This window comes from Sesamum indicum, linkage group LG1 (assembly GCF_000512975.1).
Source record: "Sesamum indicum cultivar Zhongzhi No. 13 linkage group LG1, S_indicum_v1.0, whole genome shotgun sequence".
Classification (NCBI taxonomy): Eukaryota; Viridiplantae; Streptophyta; class Magnoliopsida; order Lamiales; family Pedaliaceae; genus Sesamum; species Sesamum indicum.
Genome location: NC_026145.1, coordinates 10,368,060 through 10,389,552, shown reverse-complemented (window position 1 = coordinate 10,389,552; position 21,493 = coordinate 10,368,060). Strand labels below are relative to the sequence as shown.

Below are 21,493 nucleotides of genomic sequence, written 5' to 3'. Positions count from 1 at the left end.
GGCCCTCAGATCTTTTTCCACATAACACTTTCTGGGAAATGGAAATGCAGATGGATATAAATAAACAAATAGTTTCACTCACCAAAAGGTAAAGAATTCTACATCGCAAGGATATTAAGAGGCAGCAAAAAATTGCACCCATAGATTATTGAGTAATGCAACAGGGATCTAGATTAGTTCTCAAGTATTTTCAGAAAAAAAATTCAATTGATTGAATAAAATAATCAATGAGGAAGCTTGTTTTCAAACAATTTGAAGCAATTTGAAGCAATCATGATATCATTTTATCAATTAAGAGATTAAGCATATTCACCAGCTCTGAACACAAACAAAAAAAGGCATCATTTGGACATACTAAAACAAGTTGCCGTTATGCTTTATGAAATGGAAACTACAGACTTACGTCCTATGACGCCGAAGATTATAACGCGGTTTCCCAGCATTTTGTATAGCTGGAGCACCCGTTTGGTGCCTTTTCCTGCGTCCACCTGCAGTCACACTTACAGAACCACCCTCACTGTCATCGGTCTCCTCTCCCCCTGTCATTTTAGAAGATTGTGCACGAGTTCGCTTTCTCGGAATCGTACTAGCTGCTTTTCCATCAAGGATGGAATCTCCACGACTTTCCTCATCCACAGAAGCAGGCGCTTCCTTATTTTGCTCCTCAGTTGGATTTACATCTCCCGAATTCCTTCTCAAGAAAGCTTCAGCATCTTCAACTACAGTTTTAACAGAACGTGTTCTGTGGACTCCACGGCTTGGTTTTCTGGTGGATTTGCGTCGACGATTCGTCAGCTCCGATTGCTGGGAATCTTCTGGAACTTCTTGTACTCCACGATCTACTTCAGGAGTACCTGATCGTCCGTGAGTCCCAACTGGCATGCTGGGGCCTCCAACATTTTCAGCAGTATTAACCAGTGTATCAGACAAAGCTTGGTCCAAGTTTTGAGAAGGCACATCTTGAACATTCTTTGTAGGAGACAAGTTGAAGATTCTTGGAGTGCACTTCTTGAGAAGCCAAGAAATACGCCCACCGGACTCTGAAGATTTAGGTTCATTCTCACCAGGAGTTTTCTTAGCATTCGCTTCATATGAAGCAACCTTTTCCAAAAGTTCTTCTCCCAATGCCTGAAGTGGAGAGGCCTCCTTGTCATCTAGTTCCGTGATGTGAAGGTCAGATAGCAAATAATCCCCCGCCATATCCCCACAATTTTGGCAACTTTTCAGTGTCTCAACAAATGAAACAAATCGGCTTCTCTCCTTGATGAATTGCTGCCGCTGCAACTTCAGCTTTTGGCTTAAAGCTCCAAGTTCATTAATATCCTTGTGCATTTCTAGCTGCTGCTCTTCCAGCTGCCGCTTATTCAGTGCAATATTCTGTTTGTCCTTCTCCAATCTGTTCCTTTCTAACCTCATGTCATCCATCTCCCTCTGGACCACTTCCTTCATATGACCAATATGGCTATGCTCTTTCTCAATCTTCTCCTCAAGTGCTCTTTCTCTTTCCTGCAGAGTTTTCTCTATTTCCTCTTGCTTATTCAGCATATCTGCCTCAAGATCCCTTCTACGAGTCTCAAAATCATGAAGTAACTTGTTATGCTCATCTCGAGCTTTTTCCGATAGCATGGACTGCTCATGCTTCATTCTGGCTTCAAAAGATTCTTTCTCAAGTTTAAGAGCCTCCAACTCTCTCTTAATGTAAGCCTCAGTGGCAATTTTATCCTCTTTCAATTGTTTTTCTCCAGAGGATTTCAATTTATCAATCATCTTTTTCTCTTGCTCGAGGAGTTCTAAATCTTTAGTAAGCTCTGCTCTCTTTTCATCAAGAGCCTCCCACTCTTCCTCAAATTTCTTCCTGTCTTGCTTTAGGTCATCACTTTTCTTATAAAGCAAATCAGTCTGATGTTTGTACCTCTCTATCTCCTGTTTCAGTTCCTGTATCATATGGTTGTGCTCCTTCCTCTCTTCTTCAGTAATCCTAAGCTTTTCAGTTGCATCATGAATTTGCAACTCCTTCTGACTAATCTCAGCTTTCATCTTCTCAAGCTCCTCTTTGAGGTTTTGCAGACTCTCTTTGTCAGAAACTACTTCTCTCCTCAGCAAGTCTAGATTTTTCTGCTCCAATTTGAGGGCCTTCTCTTTTTCCTTCAGACCTTTAAACTTTAATTCAATCTCCTTCTCTTTCTCCTTAATCCTATCCGACTTCTTTTCCAGCGCTTGCTCCTGTTTCTTCAATTTTTCCTCCATATGGTTTATTTCACTCTCCTTCTCATCCAAGTTATCAAGTTTGACTTTAGTCTCCTCCTCAAACAACTTTCTTTTCTCATCCATTTCCATTTCAAACTCCTGCTTTTTTATTTCCAAAGCAGATCTGTGTTCGTCAAGGATGTTCTGAATCTCCACCTATAAATATGAGATATCTTGGGGTCAATTTTGAGGTCAAAAACGAAATAACAGCCAGCTCTAGAACTCAGAACTATTTGTACAGCAGCATTACAAGTTAGACTTCAAACTCACACTAAAAAACTCCATGAACAGATAACAAAAATTAGGAAACAAAATTGCATAAATAGGGAAAATCCATTAAACAATTATAAGCAGTCTCGCCTTCTTATAATCCGTTTCTGTTATAAATGAATTTCCATCGAACACCACTTGAAAGTTTAACAACAAGAAAACATAATTACATGTCCTACATCATAGTGGTTATCTCTGAAAGTTGAGTGCTTTTAAATCTCTTCCAAAAATTTTAAAATAGAAGCCAAGCAATCATTCGTCAAGGGTTAACAAACAGACAGTTAACTCTTTCTGCTGTATCATATGTACAGCCAATGAAGCAATAAAGTGATTCCAGAACCAGCAATCAGCCAACTAACAACCAACTGACAAGTGGTAAGTGGATAACCTGAATTACAACCAATCCATGTTTAAAAGGATGCTGACTAACTGGCCTACAGGCAAAAGAGTCAGCATCCTAGAATGACATGAGAAATCCTGAATCAAGGATTATTCTACCACTTCACGCAAGAACCTCGGACTATGTTGGTCAACTAATGCAGGTAAACAAAATCACAAATTCAGTAAGACACAATAAGTCTGCATGTAACTAAGAAAAAGCAACTCACTCTCTCTCTAGAGCTCAGCTTCTCCGTCAACGCAATTAACTCCTTCTCCTTCATCTCTAGATTACTTGTGAGAGATTCAGCTTTCTGCAAAGAAGTAAACAAAATGAAACATCTGTAGATACTTATAATCATGCCCTGGATAATTCAGAAACTCACTTCCTCTTTTACAATTAGGTCGGCAAGTCTTTTATTCACTTCCTCTTCTTTCTTCTTCAGGGCCAAACTTTCCAACTCAAGTTTCGTTTGTTCTTCTGCGAGTTCCCTCTCTTTCTCCTTGAACATCCTATTGAGTTCATTTACCTTTTCCTCTCTGTCATTAATATGTCTCCGATTCTGACAAAGTCTCTCTTCCCCTTCCTGCAGCTTCCTTTCCCACTCTCGCATATCTTCTTTATGCTTTAAGAAAGTTGCTTCATGTGCATCTCGCCTGGCAAAAGATGAAAAGGGAAAATATAAACAAATGAGCTACATCCAATATATCAAAACAAGTGGGCTCATCTCTAGCGAGAGAATCATACTCAGTATTAAAGGACATGCGCTCCCTCTTAAGAACACTTTCACGTGTTTCGACCTCCTGCAATTTCCTCTCCAATTCTAAACTCTTCCTACTTGCCTCAGCAAGCTTGGCTTCGGCAGCAACCAACTTTTGTTGCACATCCAAAGACCTATCCTGAACTCCAGCCACCATATCATTTGCATCAGCCAGCTTAGTCTGAGATGTTATCTTGACTTTCTCATTCTCTGAACGTATTTCACGCAGGGACCTCTCAAGCTACAGAAGGTAAAATTGAGCCATAAGGATAACTCGCATATATAGGATTTACAATCATCAAAATATGCAAATTATCTAAATCCACAAAGAAGTACTGGAATTGCACTTCGCCAGCCATGTGAAAATGCAATGCCCTCATAGAAAAATGCATCACTTATCTTCTGCCCCATCATTATTCCCTGTTTGTTAGTTCAAGTTAGCAAAGAACCAACATTGATTCAACTCTGACACAGCCCTTCAACATCATGAAACAGCTATTGTCAGGCCGACCACCAAGAGATGCAATAGAAAGATCCATCCTCTTATTCAACCAATCACGTCCTATTAAAAATGCTTAAAGGCCACAATATATAAGTTTATAGTTTTCTTGTCTAACAGTGACCAATTTTTTCTACTCATAGAAGATTCAATCATAAGTCCTGTCAGCCATCTTTCTACAAAAAAATAGCATAAGACATCGTGTGTCAAAGAAATGAAACAGGTTAAGATGCTACCAGTTTTAGATTGACAAAATAACCTACTTAGCAGGACAATCACAATGAAGCCACAGGTACGGCAACCAATTAATATTCAACAAATGATGCCATAAGAGTGTTAATTCTCCAAACAAGGATAAAAATTTCAGCTTCAAACCCTAGCGGACACCATTTTCAGCAAGATCACTCAACTCAATTATCTTTTGTCTCTTCCAAGAAATTATTTAGTAAGCATCACCGCTATCCAAGGGAAACAATACAGTCCGTCAACCAAACTGAAGAAAAAAGAGAAAGGAAACTTATCTGCTAATGGGGATTTATCTTCAAGGATAGCATGACACATAATGAGACCTCTTAACCATAGTCAATGGGCAAGAGAAGAAATAAACAATCACATATCAAAATGCATATGCAGAAGAAAATATATCACCTCAGTCACACACTGCCTCTCAACATCCAAAGCTTTTCTCAAGTTTGTTTCTCGCTCCTCCACTTGAGCAACTGCAATTAAGTGAGCCGCCTTTTCACGTTTGAGGACCTCCTGCGCTTCTAGAAGAGATTCCTGAAGTTCTTCATGTTTTGAAGTCCACTCTTTTTTCTCAATTAGAAGTAATCCCATATTATACTGGTAATCAAAGAGCTGCCAAAACAAAAAAAGGAACAAATACTAAATTGAAGACTCAAATCCATACCATGTCTTAATGAACTTTAAATAAAGACAATTGAACTCAATGAGGATTTATCAAGGTATTGTTCCTGCAGAATATGCCTTATTTCCTACTTGGAGTTGCCTAGCAAGACAAAACTTGCTAACACACACGGAGACTCATTAATACTTTCAATTTTCTAAACTTGGACATTGTCAGCACACATGAAATGTCATGACACTTGAGCAAATGCTAAAGAATAAATTTTATTTGGAAAACCAATTTGAGGGCTCAACCACAACACAAACTTCAAGGAGAGAGGAAAAATTAAGAAAAGGTTTAAATAACTGGCAAAACCATATTGGAAAAGTACATCCAAGACTTGGTACACCCAGATGCGAACTGAAATATAATCTTGCCACTTCCAAAAGGCTTGGTCTTGGTGAATTCGATCCACTATTATAACCTGCCTAACTAAGAAATATGGAATTGCAAAACAACTAAATTACTGATAATTTATTTCATTCTTGGAATTATTACTTCATCCATGATTAACTCTTGTCTCAAGTACTTGTTACAGAACAATTAGAAATACAAACGATAAACTTTGATTTCCATATACTGGTTCATATCCTCACTTCCTAGGCTGTTAGTCTTTTACCGTAAAGTAGTTAAACAAATACTTATGTTCTAAATATAACATGCAACCCAAAGCAAGCATGATACATGAATCAATGTGATAACTAGAACAATCACCCAGACACCCACACAAAACTAAAGACAAATACTAAGATATACCCAAAAATATGGGTCTAGAAGGTCAATTAAATGTCACTGAACGAGCAGCAACTAGGGCCATCACACAGCAAACTCCATTGATGTACCTCAGCCCTACTCATGTAAGGAATATACAGCTTATTTAACACTTGAGCAACCAAAGAACAGTAAACTATAGAAAAGACACAAGTGACTGAAATTCCATCAAGTGAGTATGTATAAAGTTTGAAAACAAATTACATTTAAGTAATGATTTGACAACTTCTTACCAGATCATAAAGAAGCAATTTCTAACAAGCTACTTAGCACTTTGACCTACCTGGATCTACCTTTACGAATAATATTAAAAAATATAAACTCGATCATTTGATCTTGAACCAACTGATGTACGATCAAATGTTAAGCCAGGCATGCTAACATCTAGCCGAACTTCAGCATGCACTGAAACACCAACAAATCTAATTATGCAAATGCTAGCTTACAAGAAAGAGGTAAATACAAGGTGAGAGTGACCTTCAAATCCCATGAGTTTTCTCCCAAAAAAATTCCTCTCTACTCTACCCCTTCTCTGCGGTCAGAGTGGCGTAAGTTACAAGTGAGAAGGGAGGTCAATCATTCAGAGAGCATATTACATTAGTCAGGCAATAAGCTTGTGTGAAATCTAGGAGGTTTTTTCACATATGAAGTGAGGTCCACAAATTTGAGAAACACGGAAAGAAAAACTGATAATGACTTGGGTAAAGAAGCAACCAGAGATAATATCGACACAATCAACAAAGCCACTAAGGTCATAACAAGATATGGAGAGCAAAAGAAATAGATACACAAAATTATGTCAATGAATGAAAGTTGCACTTCAATGTTCATTCCTCGTGGAATGGTGATCAACAACTATGATATAAGAAGACAAAAGAATGCTCTCCATTGGACAAGTACGTAAAAAGCACAACTAACATCTTCCCTTCATTCTTCTTGTCAAAGTACAGGACTGAGAACTATAATATCCAATCACTCAAAAAGAAGCTGAATAACCGCAAAATGAGGAAGAAGGGGAACACACTGAAGATGGAGGCAAGGACTGAGTATTTAATTCATTGATATTTCTGAAATCTATGTTCATATTGGGGTTCACATAGAGATTTCATAACTAAAAATATATACTATAAATGCAAGATCCTTGAGTTTATCCAAAAAATGCAAAATTTTCCCAAAGATGCTGCACCAACAAAACGTGCTGGAATTATTAATATATTTCTGAAGCAAGTCACGTAAACTTTGAGGGAGAGGACCACATGGCTCATGTGGTAGGTGATTATTATGCCGAGCTTATAATTCTCCATTTTACCATTTTATAATGTCATTAAGCAACATCGTTGTTATATCAGTTGGCATACAACAAGGACACTAAGTCCCTAATAAGAGCCACGGTATCAAGAACTTTGTTTAGTTGATGAAATACAAAAAGGCAGCACTTGCTAGCAGGAAACTACTTGTGGCGCTGCATAACTGTATAGATCTTCCATCACAATTTTCCCTTAACATGTCCATTACCATCTGGCTCCAGTTTCTACAAAAGTTTCAGGATTGACCACAATAACATCCATAAAGAAAATTACACGATTAAAAGAGAGAGGTATACTTAGCCAGATAGCATAACGTGACCATTAAAACAAAATAAACGAAACCCACATGTAAAAGAGAAAACTTTGAAAACTTGAACAAGGAAAAGTTACAAAAGTCCAGAAGAACTAAAGCTTTTCTCCTTCTAACCTCTCTTTCAAGCCTTTCAAGCCTCTCCTTCAGCGCCTCCCGATCACGCCTCTCCAACGCCGCCTCATCCAACAACCCCACCTCCCGAAACCTCCTCCAATCCTCCATATTCTCCACATCAGCTGCATTCCCGTTGTCACTCAACAAGCTCGTCGGCGGCGGTGGCGGAGGGCCGTCAACAAAAGCCACCATTTTGTTCTTCCCAGTAGGGTTCGGCGTCCCACGCACTTCACTCTTGGGTGTCATGGCCGGCCCCGGCCACTGCCTTTTCGGAGTAAACATCGCTGCTTTTATTTCTCAATTAAATATGAGAAATTGGTTTCAATTCCAGAAGTACTAGGAAGAAACCCTAATGTAAAATCCGTATACAAAAAGGGCCAAAATAGAAAGGGGATTCACGTGTCTAGAGGTTAACAGGGTAGCGGTAATTGGGCGGAGAGAGGAAGATTACTTGCAGACGGATATTCGGGGTCCGGTGAACGGAATATCCAAATATTGTTTGCTCGGAGAACAGAGAGTGAAAGTGGAAGAAGTTCTTGTGACGCGGAATATACCTCTATTTTCAGTTGTGGGGAAAATGACTTCTGTAGAAGATTTTACATATTTACCCTCCCAACTTCAGCAAAGGGTAATTACGAGATTTTATTAACTGGTGCGAGGAATTGCTAATGCTGCACACCATGTGTCAGGCTTCTCGTTTGAATATTTTTCAATTAATTTTGAGTAGCAACCGATTAACTTTAGTAAATAATTAACTCTAAAATTTGAATAAATGAATGGGTGGGTCATATTTCAAGTATCACTTTCCATTTTTTCCTAAAATAATTGTAAATACCACATTACTAAAAAACATTATATTCCAAATATATAATAAAGCAAAATATTGTATCTTATAACTTTTATCATTTTATTTTATTTAAATACATAAATTTAACCTAAAAAACATAACTTACATTTGATGTATATATACATTGAAACTTCTAGCTTCTTTAAAATAACAGCTGTACACTTTTTAAAATTATAATTTTAATTATAACTACACTTTTTATCATATTTTTTTAATTGTAATTTTAGAAAAAGAGAATATCACACAAGTACATCTATATATAATTTATCTTAATTTTAAAAAATTTCAATATAATTTATCAAAATTGGTTCAAAATCACAAAAATTTGAAGTAGAGTTATTTGAGAAGTTGTAATTGACATAATTGCATGTAAGGCCAAAATGGTAAAATAATGGATACAAACAAAAAGGAAGTTGAGTTAAAGAAATTCCAGGTTGGGGGGTGATGGATATAAATATTCCTCTTTATTTGTTTTTTTCTTTCTGATGCAATGTTTAAGTTCTTGTTTGGTCATTGGACATAGACATACCAATACCATGGAGAGATGTGAACCCAAAGACCAACATTGCTTCAACCTTGTCCACTCTTTTATTTATTTATTTATTTATTTATTTTTTACCCACTCCTTCATCTCTCACTATTTTCTCTTTGGTAATAATACAATTCCTATTATGTTTTCCATTGGATTTAAATTGGACATGTTTTTCTTGCTCAATTTTACCATAAGAATGATTGTTCTTTTACTAAAAATATGGTCGCGAGAGAGTATTTGAGGAGCACGTACATAAGATATGGTAAATTTGACTTGAAAATAAGTTCAATATATATAAAAAACCAAAATAAAAGTTGTAATTTAAATACTTTTGTGTAATATGTATATAATAATAAAATATGTTTATGTAAAAGGCTCAAATACATTTTTCACTTTCATTTAAATATGACAATATATTGATATCCATCATCATTTGATTCAATATGTGTATATAATACATATATATATATATGTGCCATGTGATATTTAACAAAATTTTACTTTATTGTACATATTTCAACATAAATTTAAAGTCCATCCAGAATTTTCATCCAAAAACAATATAATAATTAGACCAACAAAGTATTTGTTTGAGGAACACGGTGTACTTTGCAATCTAATAGGTTTTCATAATCACTGATCCCAATCAAAGCATATAAAATAAAGCTCAAATTAATATGCATTCACCAAAAGTGTTGGGATCTCCCCCATCGAAAACAATTTGAGAGTCTCTAGAGATAGGGTCTTTTGGTGGTAAGATAACCACAAAAAAGTTATGATATAATTATAATGCCTCAATTATAGTTAGAATCTGCATATGTGACTATTTTTATGGGTTGGAATTATATGTCGAATCCCAATGGAGGTTCTTGGATTTTGCCACGTTTCTCTTTTATGTGAAATGATAACCCGAATAGCCAGGTCAATGGTTCGGGCTTAACTGAACATGGGCCAAATTTGCAAATTTTCTCTTTTTGTGGGGCTGTTATGAGAAAATGCCCTAAAAACTCTATGTCATAACCTAACAATGTTAAATATTGATTGATGAAGGACAAAAGATGTAATTTAGGCCCCTCAATCAATATTAGGATCATAGTTTCCCCCTCAATAATTAAATATGTCATTGTCCTTCTCTCATATCATCACTTAGGGATAATAATGGATTCAGATCATATAATCTGAATTTGTCTCAAATATGTTATGCTTAGGCTAAATGTTATTCTAAAATTAAATATGTCATTGTCCTCCTCTCATATCATCACTTAGGGATAATAATGGATTCAAATCATCTAATCTGAATTTGTCTCAAATATGTTATGCTTAGGCTAAATATTATTCTAAAAAGTACGATTTTAATATTTTTGAAATTATAATAACATGTGCAGCGAGTGTATGTTAATTACCATTGGTATATAAATTTTTTTGTTAAATAAATCAAATAATATAATTTTTATAAACATAACGTATCTATGTCAATTAGACTGGATGGTAAAATAGAATTTGTATAGAAAATGGGTGAATAGCAAGTTACTTCCCTATAATATTGTAAATGAACAAATTACTCTCTATAAAATAAATAACAATTTATCTTCCTGTCTAAAGAGGTAAGTTACTTCATTTTAAAAAATATAGGAAAGTAAAAAATTGTTATATTTTAGAAAACATAAGAAGGTAAATTATTATTATTTTTTTAATAAAGAGATAATTTGCTCATTTACAACATCATATGAAAATTGCTTGTTATTTTTTAATAAAAAATTAAATTCATAATACGTACATAATTTAAATATTAAGTTTTTCACCTAAAGATATACAATTGTTTCTTTATTTAGATATAAATCCGCATAAATAAAAGGCGTGACGTGATTAGTGATGTGCGAAAAACCAAAGAGTGGTGGTGTTGCACAGGCAATAAAGCTATATATATTTATTTCACCCCATTACCCCCCCAGTTCCGCACCTTCACTTCAAAAAACAGGGTCAACAGTTTCTCTCTCAATAGGACTGCTCAGACTTGAGGGTCCTCCGTTTTCTCTTTCTACAGTCATATATATATATATATGTTCTGCGTATGAGAATTTATCTTTTTGTATAAATAACCGGAGTAGCAGTTGAAGTAAGAACGAGAGATGGCGGCGGAGAGTTCAATGGCGGCATCGAGTAGTAGATCTGGCGGCGGTGGAGCATCGGCTGATTCGTACATCGGCAGCTTGATTAGCTTGACTTCCAAGAGTGAGATCAGGTATGAAGGCATACTCTACAACATCAACACTGAAGAGTCCAGCATCGGCCTACGTAACGGTGAGACCAATTGGAGAAACAGTTATCTTTTTGGTGTTTATTGTCAATTTTGTCTTCGTATTTTTTGGCTTTTCTAGGTATTTTTTTTAAATTAAATTGATTTTTTTTTATTTATTCTCCCCCTCATATTTATCTTTGAACTCATGTATTTTGTGTGTGTTTCAGTTATGTATCTTGTAGCTAGTATTTTGGTTAGGGTTCTACTGCCAGCACATAAGTTCCTTTGCGGGGACTTATTCTTTCTATTTTGTGATTGATTAATAAGGGATTTGTTTATTTAGTTTCTCTCGTTATGGATATTTCTGGTGAATGTTTGCTGAAGGCGAGACCTTTTTTATGTATTTAAATTGGAGCTTTCTTTTTTACTTTTTCTGGTTTTAACGAGTGTTCTGTTCCATGATTAGTAGCGCTCTAACAGATATTGGTTGTTGGTAAATCTTTTGATGCAGCAACATGTAATAACTATGAATTATGCTTGTACAATTCGAATGCAGTTTGTATTCAGTTTTACTTGTTTCGGCCCCTATTGGGAAGTTAATAACCCAAATGGTGCATGACATGGAATGGAAGATCCTTTATCATAAGTTCTTAACAACACTTGGACGGCACATATTTTGTCGTTTCATGATAATTTGAATAGAGAATGTGGGGCTTAATTTGGGATGGCTTATATACTTTTTAGTTTTTACCCATTGCATGATATCTGATTAGTTTCAGTTGTTCATCCAAGCTGCCAGTTATGTCATGTCCAGTCAATATAATACTGAACATCATTTTATTGCCCCCTGAAGTAAGACAACAGTAAACTTGAGCTGCTATGGTTGTTTTGATTTCCTTTAGCTGGTCTAGATATCTGAATGGCTGTTTTGTCATATTGAGCTATAAATTTGAATAATTTTGTCTTTTAGGGTAAATTATGGTTGGAAACTAATTATTTGTGCTCAAAATATCTTGTGGCAGTGAGATCATTTGGAACAGAAGGACGAAAAAAGGATGGTCCACAAGTCCCTCCTAGCGACAAAATATACGAGTACATACTGTTTAGAGGAAGTGATATCAAGGTATCTATTGGTGTGTGTGTTTTGTCTTGATTATTCCAGGTTTTCATTGGTGCTTGGTTGCCTGTTGAGTAAATCATCACTTTTTGCTAGTTGATTCTGACCTTGTTTCCCATTAGTACATTGTATTCACCAATGTGTTTACTACACATGCGGAGTCAGACCGAATGATTTAATTAAGCTTAAGTAATTTTTCTTTGAACACATACAAGAGTTATAAAGATGTGAATTTTGTCCTTCTCTTTGTCATCTTCAATTTCTTGTTTCTCTTTTTGTGGGCGAGTTGGGATGCTGGGACAATGAGTGTAGTTTTTCATGTTGTGTGCATTGGCAATAGTGGCAAACTGGCCCTCCCACTTACCTGTTAGCCATACGTTTGGCAGATTTTTATAGTATCACCCATGCTTTGATATATATCACTTGTTCACTTTAAGCATGATCTTAGTGTTGTCCTTTAACTTATTCAAAGTGCCTTTTCTTTACACCATATGTTTTCAGTTATCTTAAAGTTCCTCTAAATTTCTATTTTCCACAGGATTTACAGGTGAAAGCTTCTCCGCCAGTTCAAACTACACCACCCATAAACAGTGATCCTGCAATTATTCAGGCAAGTAGTACCATAACTGTAATAGTAATGTGATGCAGGAGGAGGAATTTACTCTAACGAATTTAAGTTTGGTGCAGTCTCACTATCCTCGTCCAACAACCCCACCCACAAGCTTGCCTACAGCTCCTACTGGTTCTTTGGGGGAGCTTGGTGCCCATTCTACTCAAATGGGGCTGCCTGGGTCAGCGTTCCAAAATGGTCTGCCTTTATATCAACCTGGAGGAAACTTGAGTTCTTGGGGCCCTTCTCCACCAAATGCAAATGGTAGCGGGTTAGCCATGCCAATGTATTGGCAAGGTTTCTATGGCACACCTAATGGGCTTCCGCAACTGCCTCAACAATCCTTGCTGCGACCACCTCCTGGCTTGTCGATTCCTCCTTCCATGCCACAGATGCAATTTTCTGGTTTCAATTCATCTTTACCAATGGGAGCACCAAGCCTTCCCAGTTCTAATTTGCCGGATTATAATTCTTCCTTGGTTCCCAGCAGCACAAGTTCTTCTAGTTTAACCTCTACTTCTTTACCTACTTCAACTTTGTCTTTGAGTCTCCCCCCTCTGCAGCCTGCGTCACTGGTATCTGAAGCGATGATGAATCTGCTGCCAAACAAAGCTCCCATATCTGCAATCCCTACATCTACACCCAGCTCTAACTTGCCATCATTGGCTCCACTTTCTGCTTCAGTTCCTGATACTGTAGGAGTTCCTTTAGTTGCTACCAAACCCAGTGCAGCGCCTAGTCCAGCAGCATTGGTGCAGCAGAATATAACTCAACCAGTAACATCTGTCGCGGGGACATCTGGTTCTATTCTTACAGAAACACCAACACCTTCACTCATAACCCCAGGGCAGCTGCTGCAGTCAGGACCATCTGCTGCTTCTGCACCTCAACTTTTACAAACAACACAGAAGGACGTGGAAGTAGTTCAAGTGTCACCAAAGCCATCATCAGAGCCATCAGTTCTAGTAACAGAAGCTCAGCCACCAATATTACCATTACCTCCAAATGCTCGAGTTCATAAGGTTTTCTTCCTTTCCTTTATGCACAAACCTATGATTACAGACATATTGGTTTGTCCTTTTAGCATGTTTTAAATTTGGTTGTTCTGACCAAATTCTATGAAGGAGTCAGCTAGAACTTGGGCGATTTCAATAGCACTTCCAGGCTTTAATGTGTCTAATACAAAGTTTGGAACTAAAGCAAAAAGATAAGGTGACACTGCACCTTTGGTGCATAAACCTGATGTGAAGAACTTTGAGCTTTTTAACAATCTTCAAAGATTATTTTTGGCTACTTTTGTACTGCCTGCATCTTGTTTGATTGAATAAGTTGACAGAAGCCATTGAATTTGCAATTTGTCATTTTTGAGTGAAATTTGTAATCTTTTTGCACAATAATTATTCATCTGAAACAAAGTCATCCATATTTTGTGAAAATTGCGCAATTTAAGTTTTAGGGAGAATTTATGAGAGCAAGCTAGTCATTATCAATTGATCTGTACCAGCCAATCTATCACCAATAGAAAAAAATGCAATTTCAGAATTACCTTGTCTTGTGGACATATGATCTTCAGGAAATGAACTGTTTACATTGCATCTATAAATTATTATTTGTCCAACAATATCATTGAATCATTGAAGTGTGATGTGTATGCCTGTTGAACATATGACTGTCTAAATGACTAGTGAGAAACTAAGGCATCCTTTAGACTGATGTTGGTGGGGCAACTTGTAGTTTAGATTTTCTGTATCTTTGCTCTTTTGGTTGTGAATAACTATATAACAAATACAGCTTTAGGAGCTGATAATGTATTTTCTTCTTGTTCCTTAAGCCAAATGGAAGTGCTTATCACCTGCGTAACAATTACAGAGGGCGTGGTGGAAGAGGATCTGCGGTAAGAACTTGCCTACTTTTTTGCATGTTATGGATTTCTCCAAGACTTATCATTTATTATGTCTATTCTTGATAAATAGATATCCTCGGTCTGTACTTAATACTATAAAACCTTTTATGAGGTTCTTCTATTTCTTAATCCGCTAGGTATACCTCCAGATATAAGTAGTGCTTCTGCATTTAAGTAATGTTCTTTGCAATTCAGTAGATAGTTAGAGAGAGTTTCAGTGTGACAGCTTGTCTGCCTGTTCAAGGCACCCCCAAGAAACTGAGGACAGTCTGAGAATACAATTTCTTCTCCTTGTGCTGTTCTCAATTTTTAATATGGTCTGATTACAGAGTACGTTAAGCTTTCTGCTACCTGCTATGTAACATAGCATTCTCATCCCTGTCTAGCCGTCACCAAGAATATGGACATGTGCTCAATTAATTCTAGTATCATTAGAGATATTTTAAATGAGATAATTCCTTGCTATTAGTTGCCAACAATGAAGTGCTCAGTGGCAAGATTTGCCTGGTTGGGAGAATTTCACGAAACACGGATGTTCAGCTCCATTACATGTCAAATTGTTTCTTTATTTGAGGTCTTTTTCTCAAATGCTGTTGACCAATTTAACCATGGTTCATTGGTCCTTTTGCCTGCAGATTTCGCGCCCTGTGACAAAATTCACTGAAGATTTTGATTTTACAGCAATGAATGAGAAATTTAAAAAGGATGAAGTTTGGGGTCATCTTGGTAAAAGTAATAGATCCCAGTCTAATGATAAAGAAGGAAATGGAGACGGCAGTGATGAAGAAGATCCACAGGGTGAGGATGAAGCTGAATTGCCTAGGATTGAAATCAAGGTGACTGTTCAACTGAGAGTTGACTTGATATCTACATTTGTAGAGATTTAACATTAATATCAAAGTATACTTGTGCACTTTGCAGCCTGTTTATAAAAAGGATGAGTTCTTCGACTCCCTTTCTTGCAATGCCCTGGACAACAATCCTAATCATGGAAGGACTAGGTACTCTGAGCAAATGAAGCTCGATACAGAGGTATGTCCAATCTGTTGCTGATCTCCGAGGTTTTAGCTTTTGATATTGACCCATGTGATTTCATACACAGACTTTTGGAGAATTTTCAAGGTATCGAGGTGGTCGTGGAGGTCGTGGACCGGGTCGAGGTGGTGGTCGCTTTCGTGGCTCTTACCATGGAAGAGGTTATGGTGGGTATGGCTATGTGGGCAGGGGCCGTGGCCGAGGCATGCATAACCATGCTTCATAGTAAAACAGCGATGTCTTTCTGATAAGAAGAGAGTAGAAACTAAGGCTGATCTGGTACGGTGGGACAGAGATCAATTTAGGAATTTGATGTAATGTTTGTGCATTTTATGTTGGTTGTCTGAGTAATAAAACTAGGATCTGGGTCAGGAATCTTTGATCTCGTCCCTGGTTTGATATCATTTTCCCATCCATTTGAGTTTGAAGCAAAAGTTTCCAATAGAGTCTTGCGAAGGGGATATCAGATGTTGGCTAAGGTATTATTTTCTCATACTTTTCTACAAAGGTGTCTTTGAATCCAAAGAAAATGGATGGATTAGTAATATAATTAATTGGTAGTGCCAACTTTCTCGTCTGCGGGCTCCATGAAATGTCATGGCGGCCCTATTATTTTCATGATTTGCTTAATGATGTGTTGTGAGACCGTGAAATACGCATTCCCCTCCTTGAAAACAAATTGGATCTTTTCTTACGTGATAATTTTGTATTTACATTAAACTTAACATATAAGTCATGTTAATAAAGCTGTTTTCTATAATATATAAATGAGGTGATTGTTATATATGCGTTGCATATATGAAATAGAATATTAGTTGTAATATAATTTTGCATTGAAAAATAATAGACTGATATTAGTGAAGGGAATCATGTGTGGGAGTGAGAATCACGAGTTGAGCCTAAATACTAGAATGTGCTCGAGTGTTTTATCGAGTTTAAAATAAAATTGTTTCTGACCTTGTTATGATATTGAATTGATACATATCTATTTTATCTACGTAGATTATGAACATAATTAATATATTTATCTTAATGTGGTTGAGTTTAAAATTTTAGTAAATGAAAGAGATGTTCGAAAATTATTCATTGTACTTAACAAATACAACTCAAACGGGCATTTAGCTATTTATAATATCAGATCATATCTAAATAACTTGATCTGTTATACAGTTCCAACTTTGTTGATCTTTCACCTGATGGTACATAGGTGGTGCACATATCATATCTTGTCGCGTCGATGGGCCGGCATACAATGACGAGGAAACTGGATATCAAGACCCGGTAGACTTGCTACTTATTCATACTGATGAGCTTATTTCGTACAACTTATTTCAGCAGTCCTGTTTGTGAGCCATCTGAGCTATTTGCATGTAGCAACCAACACCCTTCTAGGAGGAAGGGAAGGCCTTCTACCATGAAGCAAAGCATAATTATCCAAAAACAACACATCTCCCTTCTCCCACTTGAATTGGATGCTTTCTTCTTCAATTATCTCTTCACATCTCTTCACTATCTTCTCAGGTATTTCAGTTCCGTCTGCCATCATGGCTGAGCTCAGCTCCTTTCCGTGCATCCCCACCATGGTGTTGAACCACATTCTCCTCCCTTTTCTTCCATCAAACACCCTTGTCAAAGATCTTGGCCCCAGTACCGTCTTCACCCCTCCATTCGGTAGCCATTCCATGTCCATCCCTAACGCCTTAGCCCTGCAGTCGAATTTGTCATTGGATTAAAGCCAGTTCAAACTCAACTGATATTGTGAATAAGCAAGAAATACACAAGCTATGCAAATGTCAAATCGACTTGTTTATGCCCCATCATGTTTGGTGAAGAAGTTCTTTCACAAAGACTTAGTAGGTTGTACTTAGCGCATATGGCTAATGTATTTAGACACAAGAATATATATCGGATAGTAAAATTCTGCAAACCTTCTCTCTGCTTCTGCAGGATCTGATGTTCCAAAGGCATCTTCCCAACCTCGGCCTCTCATGGACGACTTATCGTCCTTGCTGAGAGCCGTGAACGTGTACCTCAGTCCTTTCTTGTCCAACTCCTCCACAAACTCCGGGAACTCCTCGAGCATTCTTTCAGTTACTCGGAAACTAGGCACAAAAGGTGTCTCTCCACCTTCTGGTGGCGGCACTTCACAGAAAAGTATAACTTTCTTTGGAAATTCCTTTATCTGCCAAAACCAAGCAACATGATCATACATGCTCGATATCATTATAACATCCTAAAAACTGTAACCATATATATTGTGCATAAGCTACTGACCAAGACCATCTCATGATGATAGTATATGAACTCAGAGAGAGGTCCTTCATTGGCTGTCCAAACTCTCTTGTATATGTGCGTCCGGGGGGCAGGGCCCACGTACCGTATGTCCTCCCATCCAAAGACCTCGACGATATCGTTGAACTCTTCAGCGTTCTTAACATCAAAGCCCCTGAGAAGAACTGCACTATTCTTGATTATCATCTCCTCAAACCACTCCTTGTTTCTCCCTAGGTTTTCCAACAAAGACTTCACGTCGCTTTTACCGTCTGTTGGGGGCTGCAGCACTAGTGGTATGGTTTCACCATGCACCAGTTTCTCACCCTCACATTTTCCCACCTTGAAGTCCTTGCAAGTGAATTCCATTTCTTCTTCCTTTCCCCTTTGATATTCTTCTAAGTATGTGGTGATTAAAGGCTTGCTGATCTTATATTTACCCGCTGCAATTTATAGGAGTGGGATAGGCTGTGGCATTAGCAGTTAACTATGGGAATCAAAGTGGTTGGCTTGTTAATCGGCATGATCGATATCCCTTTTTGTCGTTTACTAAATGTCTAAGCATAAAACAACGATTTCCTAGTTCACATAACTTTGTCCTGTTATTTCTTGGTTACAAGTTACAACCGCTAGTAAAGTTTCTCTTTCATATTTTGTCTTTTGATAGCACAAAATTCATAGCCATTGTCTTGATTTGGGGCTACTACATCTAAATTTAAGAAATGACAAAAAATAGTTCTAACAAGTCATGCTCTTTGAATTGAAAAAGGGATGATATTCACCACATGTTCTCTGGATATTGGATTGCTGCCGAATGCACTAGAAACTACTGTTACAAAGATTTCACTATGCCTGATGACAGATTAAGTAATTACATGACGAATCTATCGATGAGTTTACAGCCGAATGGCATCTGATACGACCTATGTTGCTTGGACTTGAGCAGGAACGGCAGGTTATAATCTTTGTCAACAACGAATCCTGTCAACTTTCATCAACTTTGTGACATGTTAACTCAAGGATTATGTTAATGCATCTTAGTCCCGCATTAGATACTGAAACAGGCAAGAGTTTTAGGATCAGTTACAAAGGCAAAGGGCTGTCGATGCTGTCCCCTGCCCTTAAGAACAAGAGTTCAGTTTTTCCAGTAGTCCTGAAGAAACTGATCAATACTTTCTCATTGAAGCTGATACTGGCCTGCTGACATAATTGGAGAACAGATTACTTAGGTGAAATCTTCAAGGAAATTATGTCTGAGTCTTAAGATCTTGTGGACCATGAAGTATGAACTAGCAAGATTAAAACTAGTTTAGTTACCTATTAATAATTTTAACCATGAAATTTAGCTGCCAAGAACACAAAAACTTGTGTAATGTCTCCAACAACGTCAAAACAGACAGGATAAAACGCAACATTATGTTTGTACGCTTGCTGAGTTCAAACTTCGGCTTTAACTGATATAGTGATATGTCTTTAGGCTAGATTACAGATTCCTTGGATGCAGGCCAGCAAATTTTGAATTTATATTGACAGGAATTCTTGCTCTGAGTAAAGGGTCACAAAGGAAACAAGAAATACACTTGGGTGCCCAAAATAAATAAAAAAAACACTTAGGTCCATACCATGACTCTGTTATTTGAGTTATCTTGATAAATAATCAATCTTTATTAAGTGTAATTTATGCTGCTTAAATCATAGCACTTTATCTGTAAATGTATTAAATGCTCCATTTGACTAATTACAATAGCATAATCTAGATGACTATGAACTATTTCAGATAAAGAAGTTTCCCAAGAAAAAAAATTCTAAATAACATTGTCAATTATTGGCCTACCCGAAAGTACAATTTCAATTAGTGTATCTTTTATTATTGTGTCGGTGGCTCACTGTTCCGCACTAACTATACTGAACTCAGACACTGAGAGTGAGAGCGTGCTTTGGAAGAGATCAGAGTGCTCTGAAGCTATGGCCAGAATCTTGTTTTTACCATTTTCTGTTCTAATTTTTGCCAGATTTTCAGCTTGTGTAGTTGCAGTTCTTGTACTCATCTGGGCTCTTCACTTCAATACTAGCTTTATTCCTCACTCTCCCTCTCAGGAAGACCACATTTATGCTGTAATAACTTCGTTTCATTTCTTGATTTATTATCTTTATACAGTCTATAAGCCCATGCATGTATGTGGTTTTGAGGAAAATTGTGAAAATTCCTTTCTTTTGTTTGTTGGGCAGGTGTTGCACCCTTTGCTAATGGTGATTGGTTTCATCCTGATCAGTGGAGAAGGTAGGAATTAACACTCCTGTGTGCTATTTGCAAATTTACAGCAGAAAATAAGCAGGCTCTGATTGATGATCTTTTTTCTTGTTGAATTATTTTTTCAGCCATTTTGGTGCACAGATCGCTGCCTGGTTCAAGAAATTTGAAAAAATTAGTACACCTGTGTCTCCAAGGCGTGGCTTTGGCTTGTGGGATTTTTGGGATTTGGACCAAATTCCATAGTCAACATGGGATTTTGGCTAACTTTTACAGTTTGCATTCATGGATGGGTTTGATCTGTATCTCCATGTTTGGGGCTCAGGTCTGTTCTAATTGCTTACAGACAAATATTTTTTTACCTGGATTTGATGAGAAAAGGGGGTGCTTTATTTTGCACCTGACTAATTACTGTCACATACATTATCCCTGCACATAGTAATTTGTGAAATCAAGAACGTCTATGCTAATGACACTACTGCATTAGCTATATTTGATGCAAAAATTAATGTCGAATACATTCATAATGCCTTCACATTTGTCTGATTTTCATTATGAAGAGGGCCTGATACAGAGTTTCGTATTACGTTGCAGTGGCTGTTTGGCTTTGCCAGCTTTTGGCACAGAGGCGAGATGCGAACAACAAGGCTAAGGGTACTTCCTTGGCATGTCTTTCTTGGTCTATACACTTATGGCTTGGCTGTGGTGACTGCTGAGACAGGGCTTCTTGAAAAGTTAACTTTCTTGCAAATCGAAGGGAATCTACTAAAACGTTGCCCGGAATCAGCTGTTGTCAACGGTTTAGGACTCGGTCTGGCTGTGCTGAGCAGTGTTGTGATACTAGGAGCAGTTTCACCTAAGTACCAAACTTCAAAATCTAAGATCATATCAGATAGCAAGAACTCTTCTCTCTGAATGGAGTGTATAATTTGTATATCTCTTTCATGATGTAAATAGATTTTAAGCTTGTTCATCTCTTTCTTCAGAAGCAGTAATTTTTTGTTGTGAAACTTTCCTTTTTAGATCTATAACTGTTATTGCATTCGGCGTCATGTCTATGAATTTGGGCATGATCATAAGGAAGAGGGTCCATGCAATTTTGATACATTGACATAAACTTT

At 37.2% G+C, this 21,493-nt stretch overlaps 4 protein-coding genes across 4 annotated transcripts in view; 2 read left to right on the top strand and 2 right to left on the bottom strand.

Annotated features, from left to right (window-relative positions):
* Positions 1–8,154, bottom strand: part of LOC105161409 (protein CROWDED NUCLEI 2) — a 9,504-nt gene extending 1,350 nt beyond the window's left edge. Inside the window, exons 1-6 of the mRNA XM_011079086.2 lie at positions 7,568–8,154; positions 4,804–5,013; positions 3,644–3,897; positions 3,282–3,552; positions 3,126–3,209; positions 404–2,403 (exon numbers count right to left, since the gene is read on the bottom strand). Of these exons, the coding sequence (XP_011077388.1) occupies positions 404–2,403; positions 3,126–3,209; positions 3,282–3,552; positions 3,644–3,897; positions 4,804–5,013; positions 7,568–7,849 (3,101 nt within the window). The 5' untranslated portion in view covers positions 7,850–8,154. The remainder of the gene's footprint in view (positions 1–403; positions 2,404–3,125; positions 3,210–3,281; positions 3,553–3,643; positions 3,898–4,803; positions 5,014–7,567) is intronic.
* LOC105161401 (protein decapping 5) lies at positions 10,884–16,480 on the top strand. Its single transcript, XM_011079073.2, has 8 exons — positions 10,884–11,247; positions 12,208–12,308; positions 12,841–12,912; positions 12,990–13,934; positions 14,744–14,806; positions 15,451–15,651; positions 15,737–15,847; positions 15,918–16,480. The coding sequence occupies exons 1-8, from the start codon at positions 11,076–11,078 to the stop codon at positions 16,074–16,076; spliced, it is 1,824 nt and encodes a 607-aa protein (XP_011077375.1). The 5' UTR covers positions 10,884–11,075; the 3' UTR covers positions 16,077–16,480.
* LOC105161391 (clavaminate synthase-like protein At3g21360) lies at positions 16,951–18,555 on the bottom strand. The gene is made up of 3 exons (XM_011079062.2): positions 18,125–18,555; positions 17,779–18,032; positions 16,951–17,556 (listed from the first exon to the last, which is right to left on the bottom strand). Exons 1-3 carry the CDS (start codon positions 18,488–18,490, stop codon positions 17,211–17,213), a joined length of 966 nt encoding a protein of 321 aa, XP_011077364.1. The 5' UTR covers positions 18,491–18,555; the 3' UTR covers positions 16,951–17,210.
* On the top strand, positions 19,997–21,446 carry LOC105161383 (probable transmembrane ascorbate ferrireductase 4). The gene is made up of 4 exons (XM_011079050.2): positions 19,997–20,236; positions 20,351–20,402; positions 20,501–20,697; positions 20,967–21,446. Exons 1-4 carry the CDS (start codon positions 20,087–20,089, stop codon positions 21,285–21,287), a joined length of 720 nt encoding a protein of 239 aa, XP_011077352.1. The 5' UTR covers positions 19,997–20,086; the 3' UTR covers positions 21,288–21,446.

Coding starts and splice junctions, on each gene's coding strand:
- LOC105161401 (XM_011079073.2), top strand. CDS start 11,076: ATGGCGGCGGAGAGTTCAATGGCGGCATCGAGTAGTAGATCTGGCGGC. Junction 12,309..12,840: donor TTAGAGGAAGTGATATCAAG/GTATCTATTGGT, acceptor TATTTTCCACAG/GATTTACAGGTGAAAGCTTC. Junction 15,848..15,917: donor AAATGAAGCTCGATACAGAG/GTATGTCCAATC, acceptor TTTCATACACAG/ACTTTTGGAGAATTTTCAAG.
- LOC105161391 (XM_011079062.2), bottom strand. CDS start 18,490: ATGGAATTCACTTGCAAGGACTTCAAGGTGGGAAAATGTGAGGGTGAG. Junction 18,033..18,124: donor ATCATCATGAGATGGTCTTG/GTCAGTAGCTTA, acceptor TGGTTTTGGCAG/ATAAAGGAATTTCCAAAGAA. Junction 17,557..17,778: donor CCTGCAGAAGCAGAGAGAAG/GTTTGCAGAATT, acceptor ATTCGACTGCAG/GGCTAAGGCGTTAGGGATGG.
- LOC105161383 (XM_011079050.2), top strand. CDS start 20,087: ATGGCCAGAATCTTGTTTTTACCATTTTCTGTTCTAATTTTTGCCAGA. Junction 20,237..20,350: donor AGGAAGACCACATTTATGCT/GTAATAACTTCG, acceptor TTTGTTGGGCAG/GTGTTGCACCCTTTGCTAAT. Junction 20,403..20,500: donor CATCCTGATCAGTGGAGAAG/GTAGGAATTAAC, acceptor TTATTTTTTCAG/CCATTTTGGTGCACAGATCG.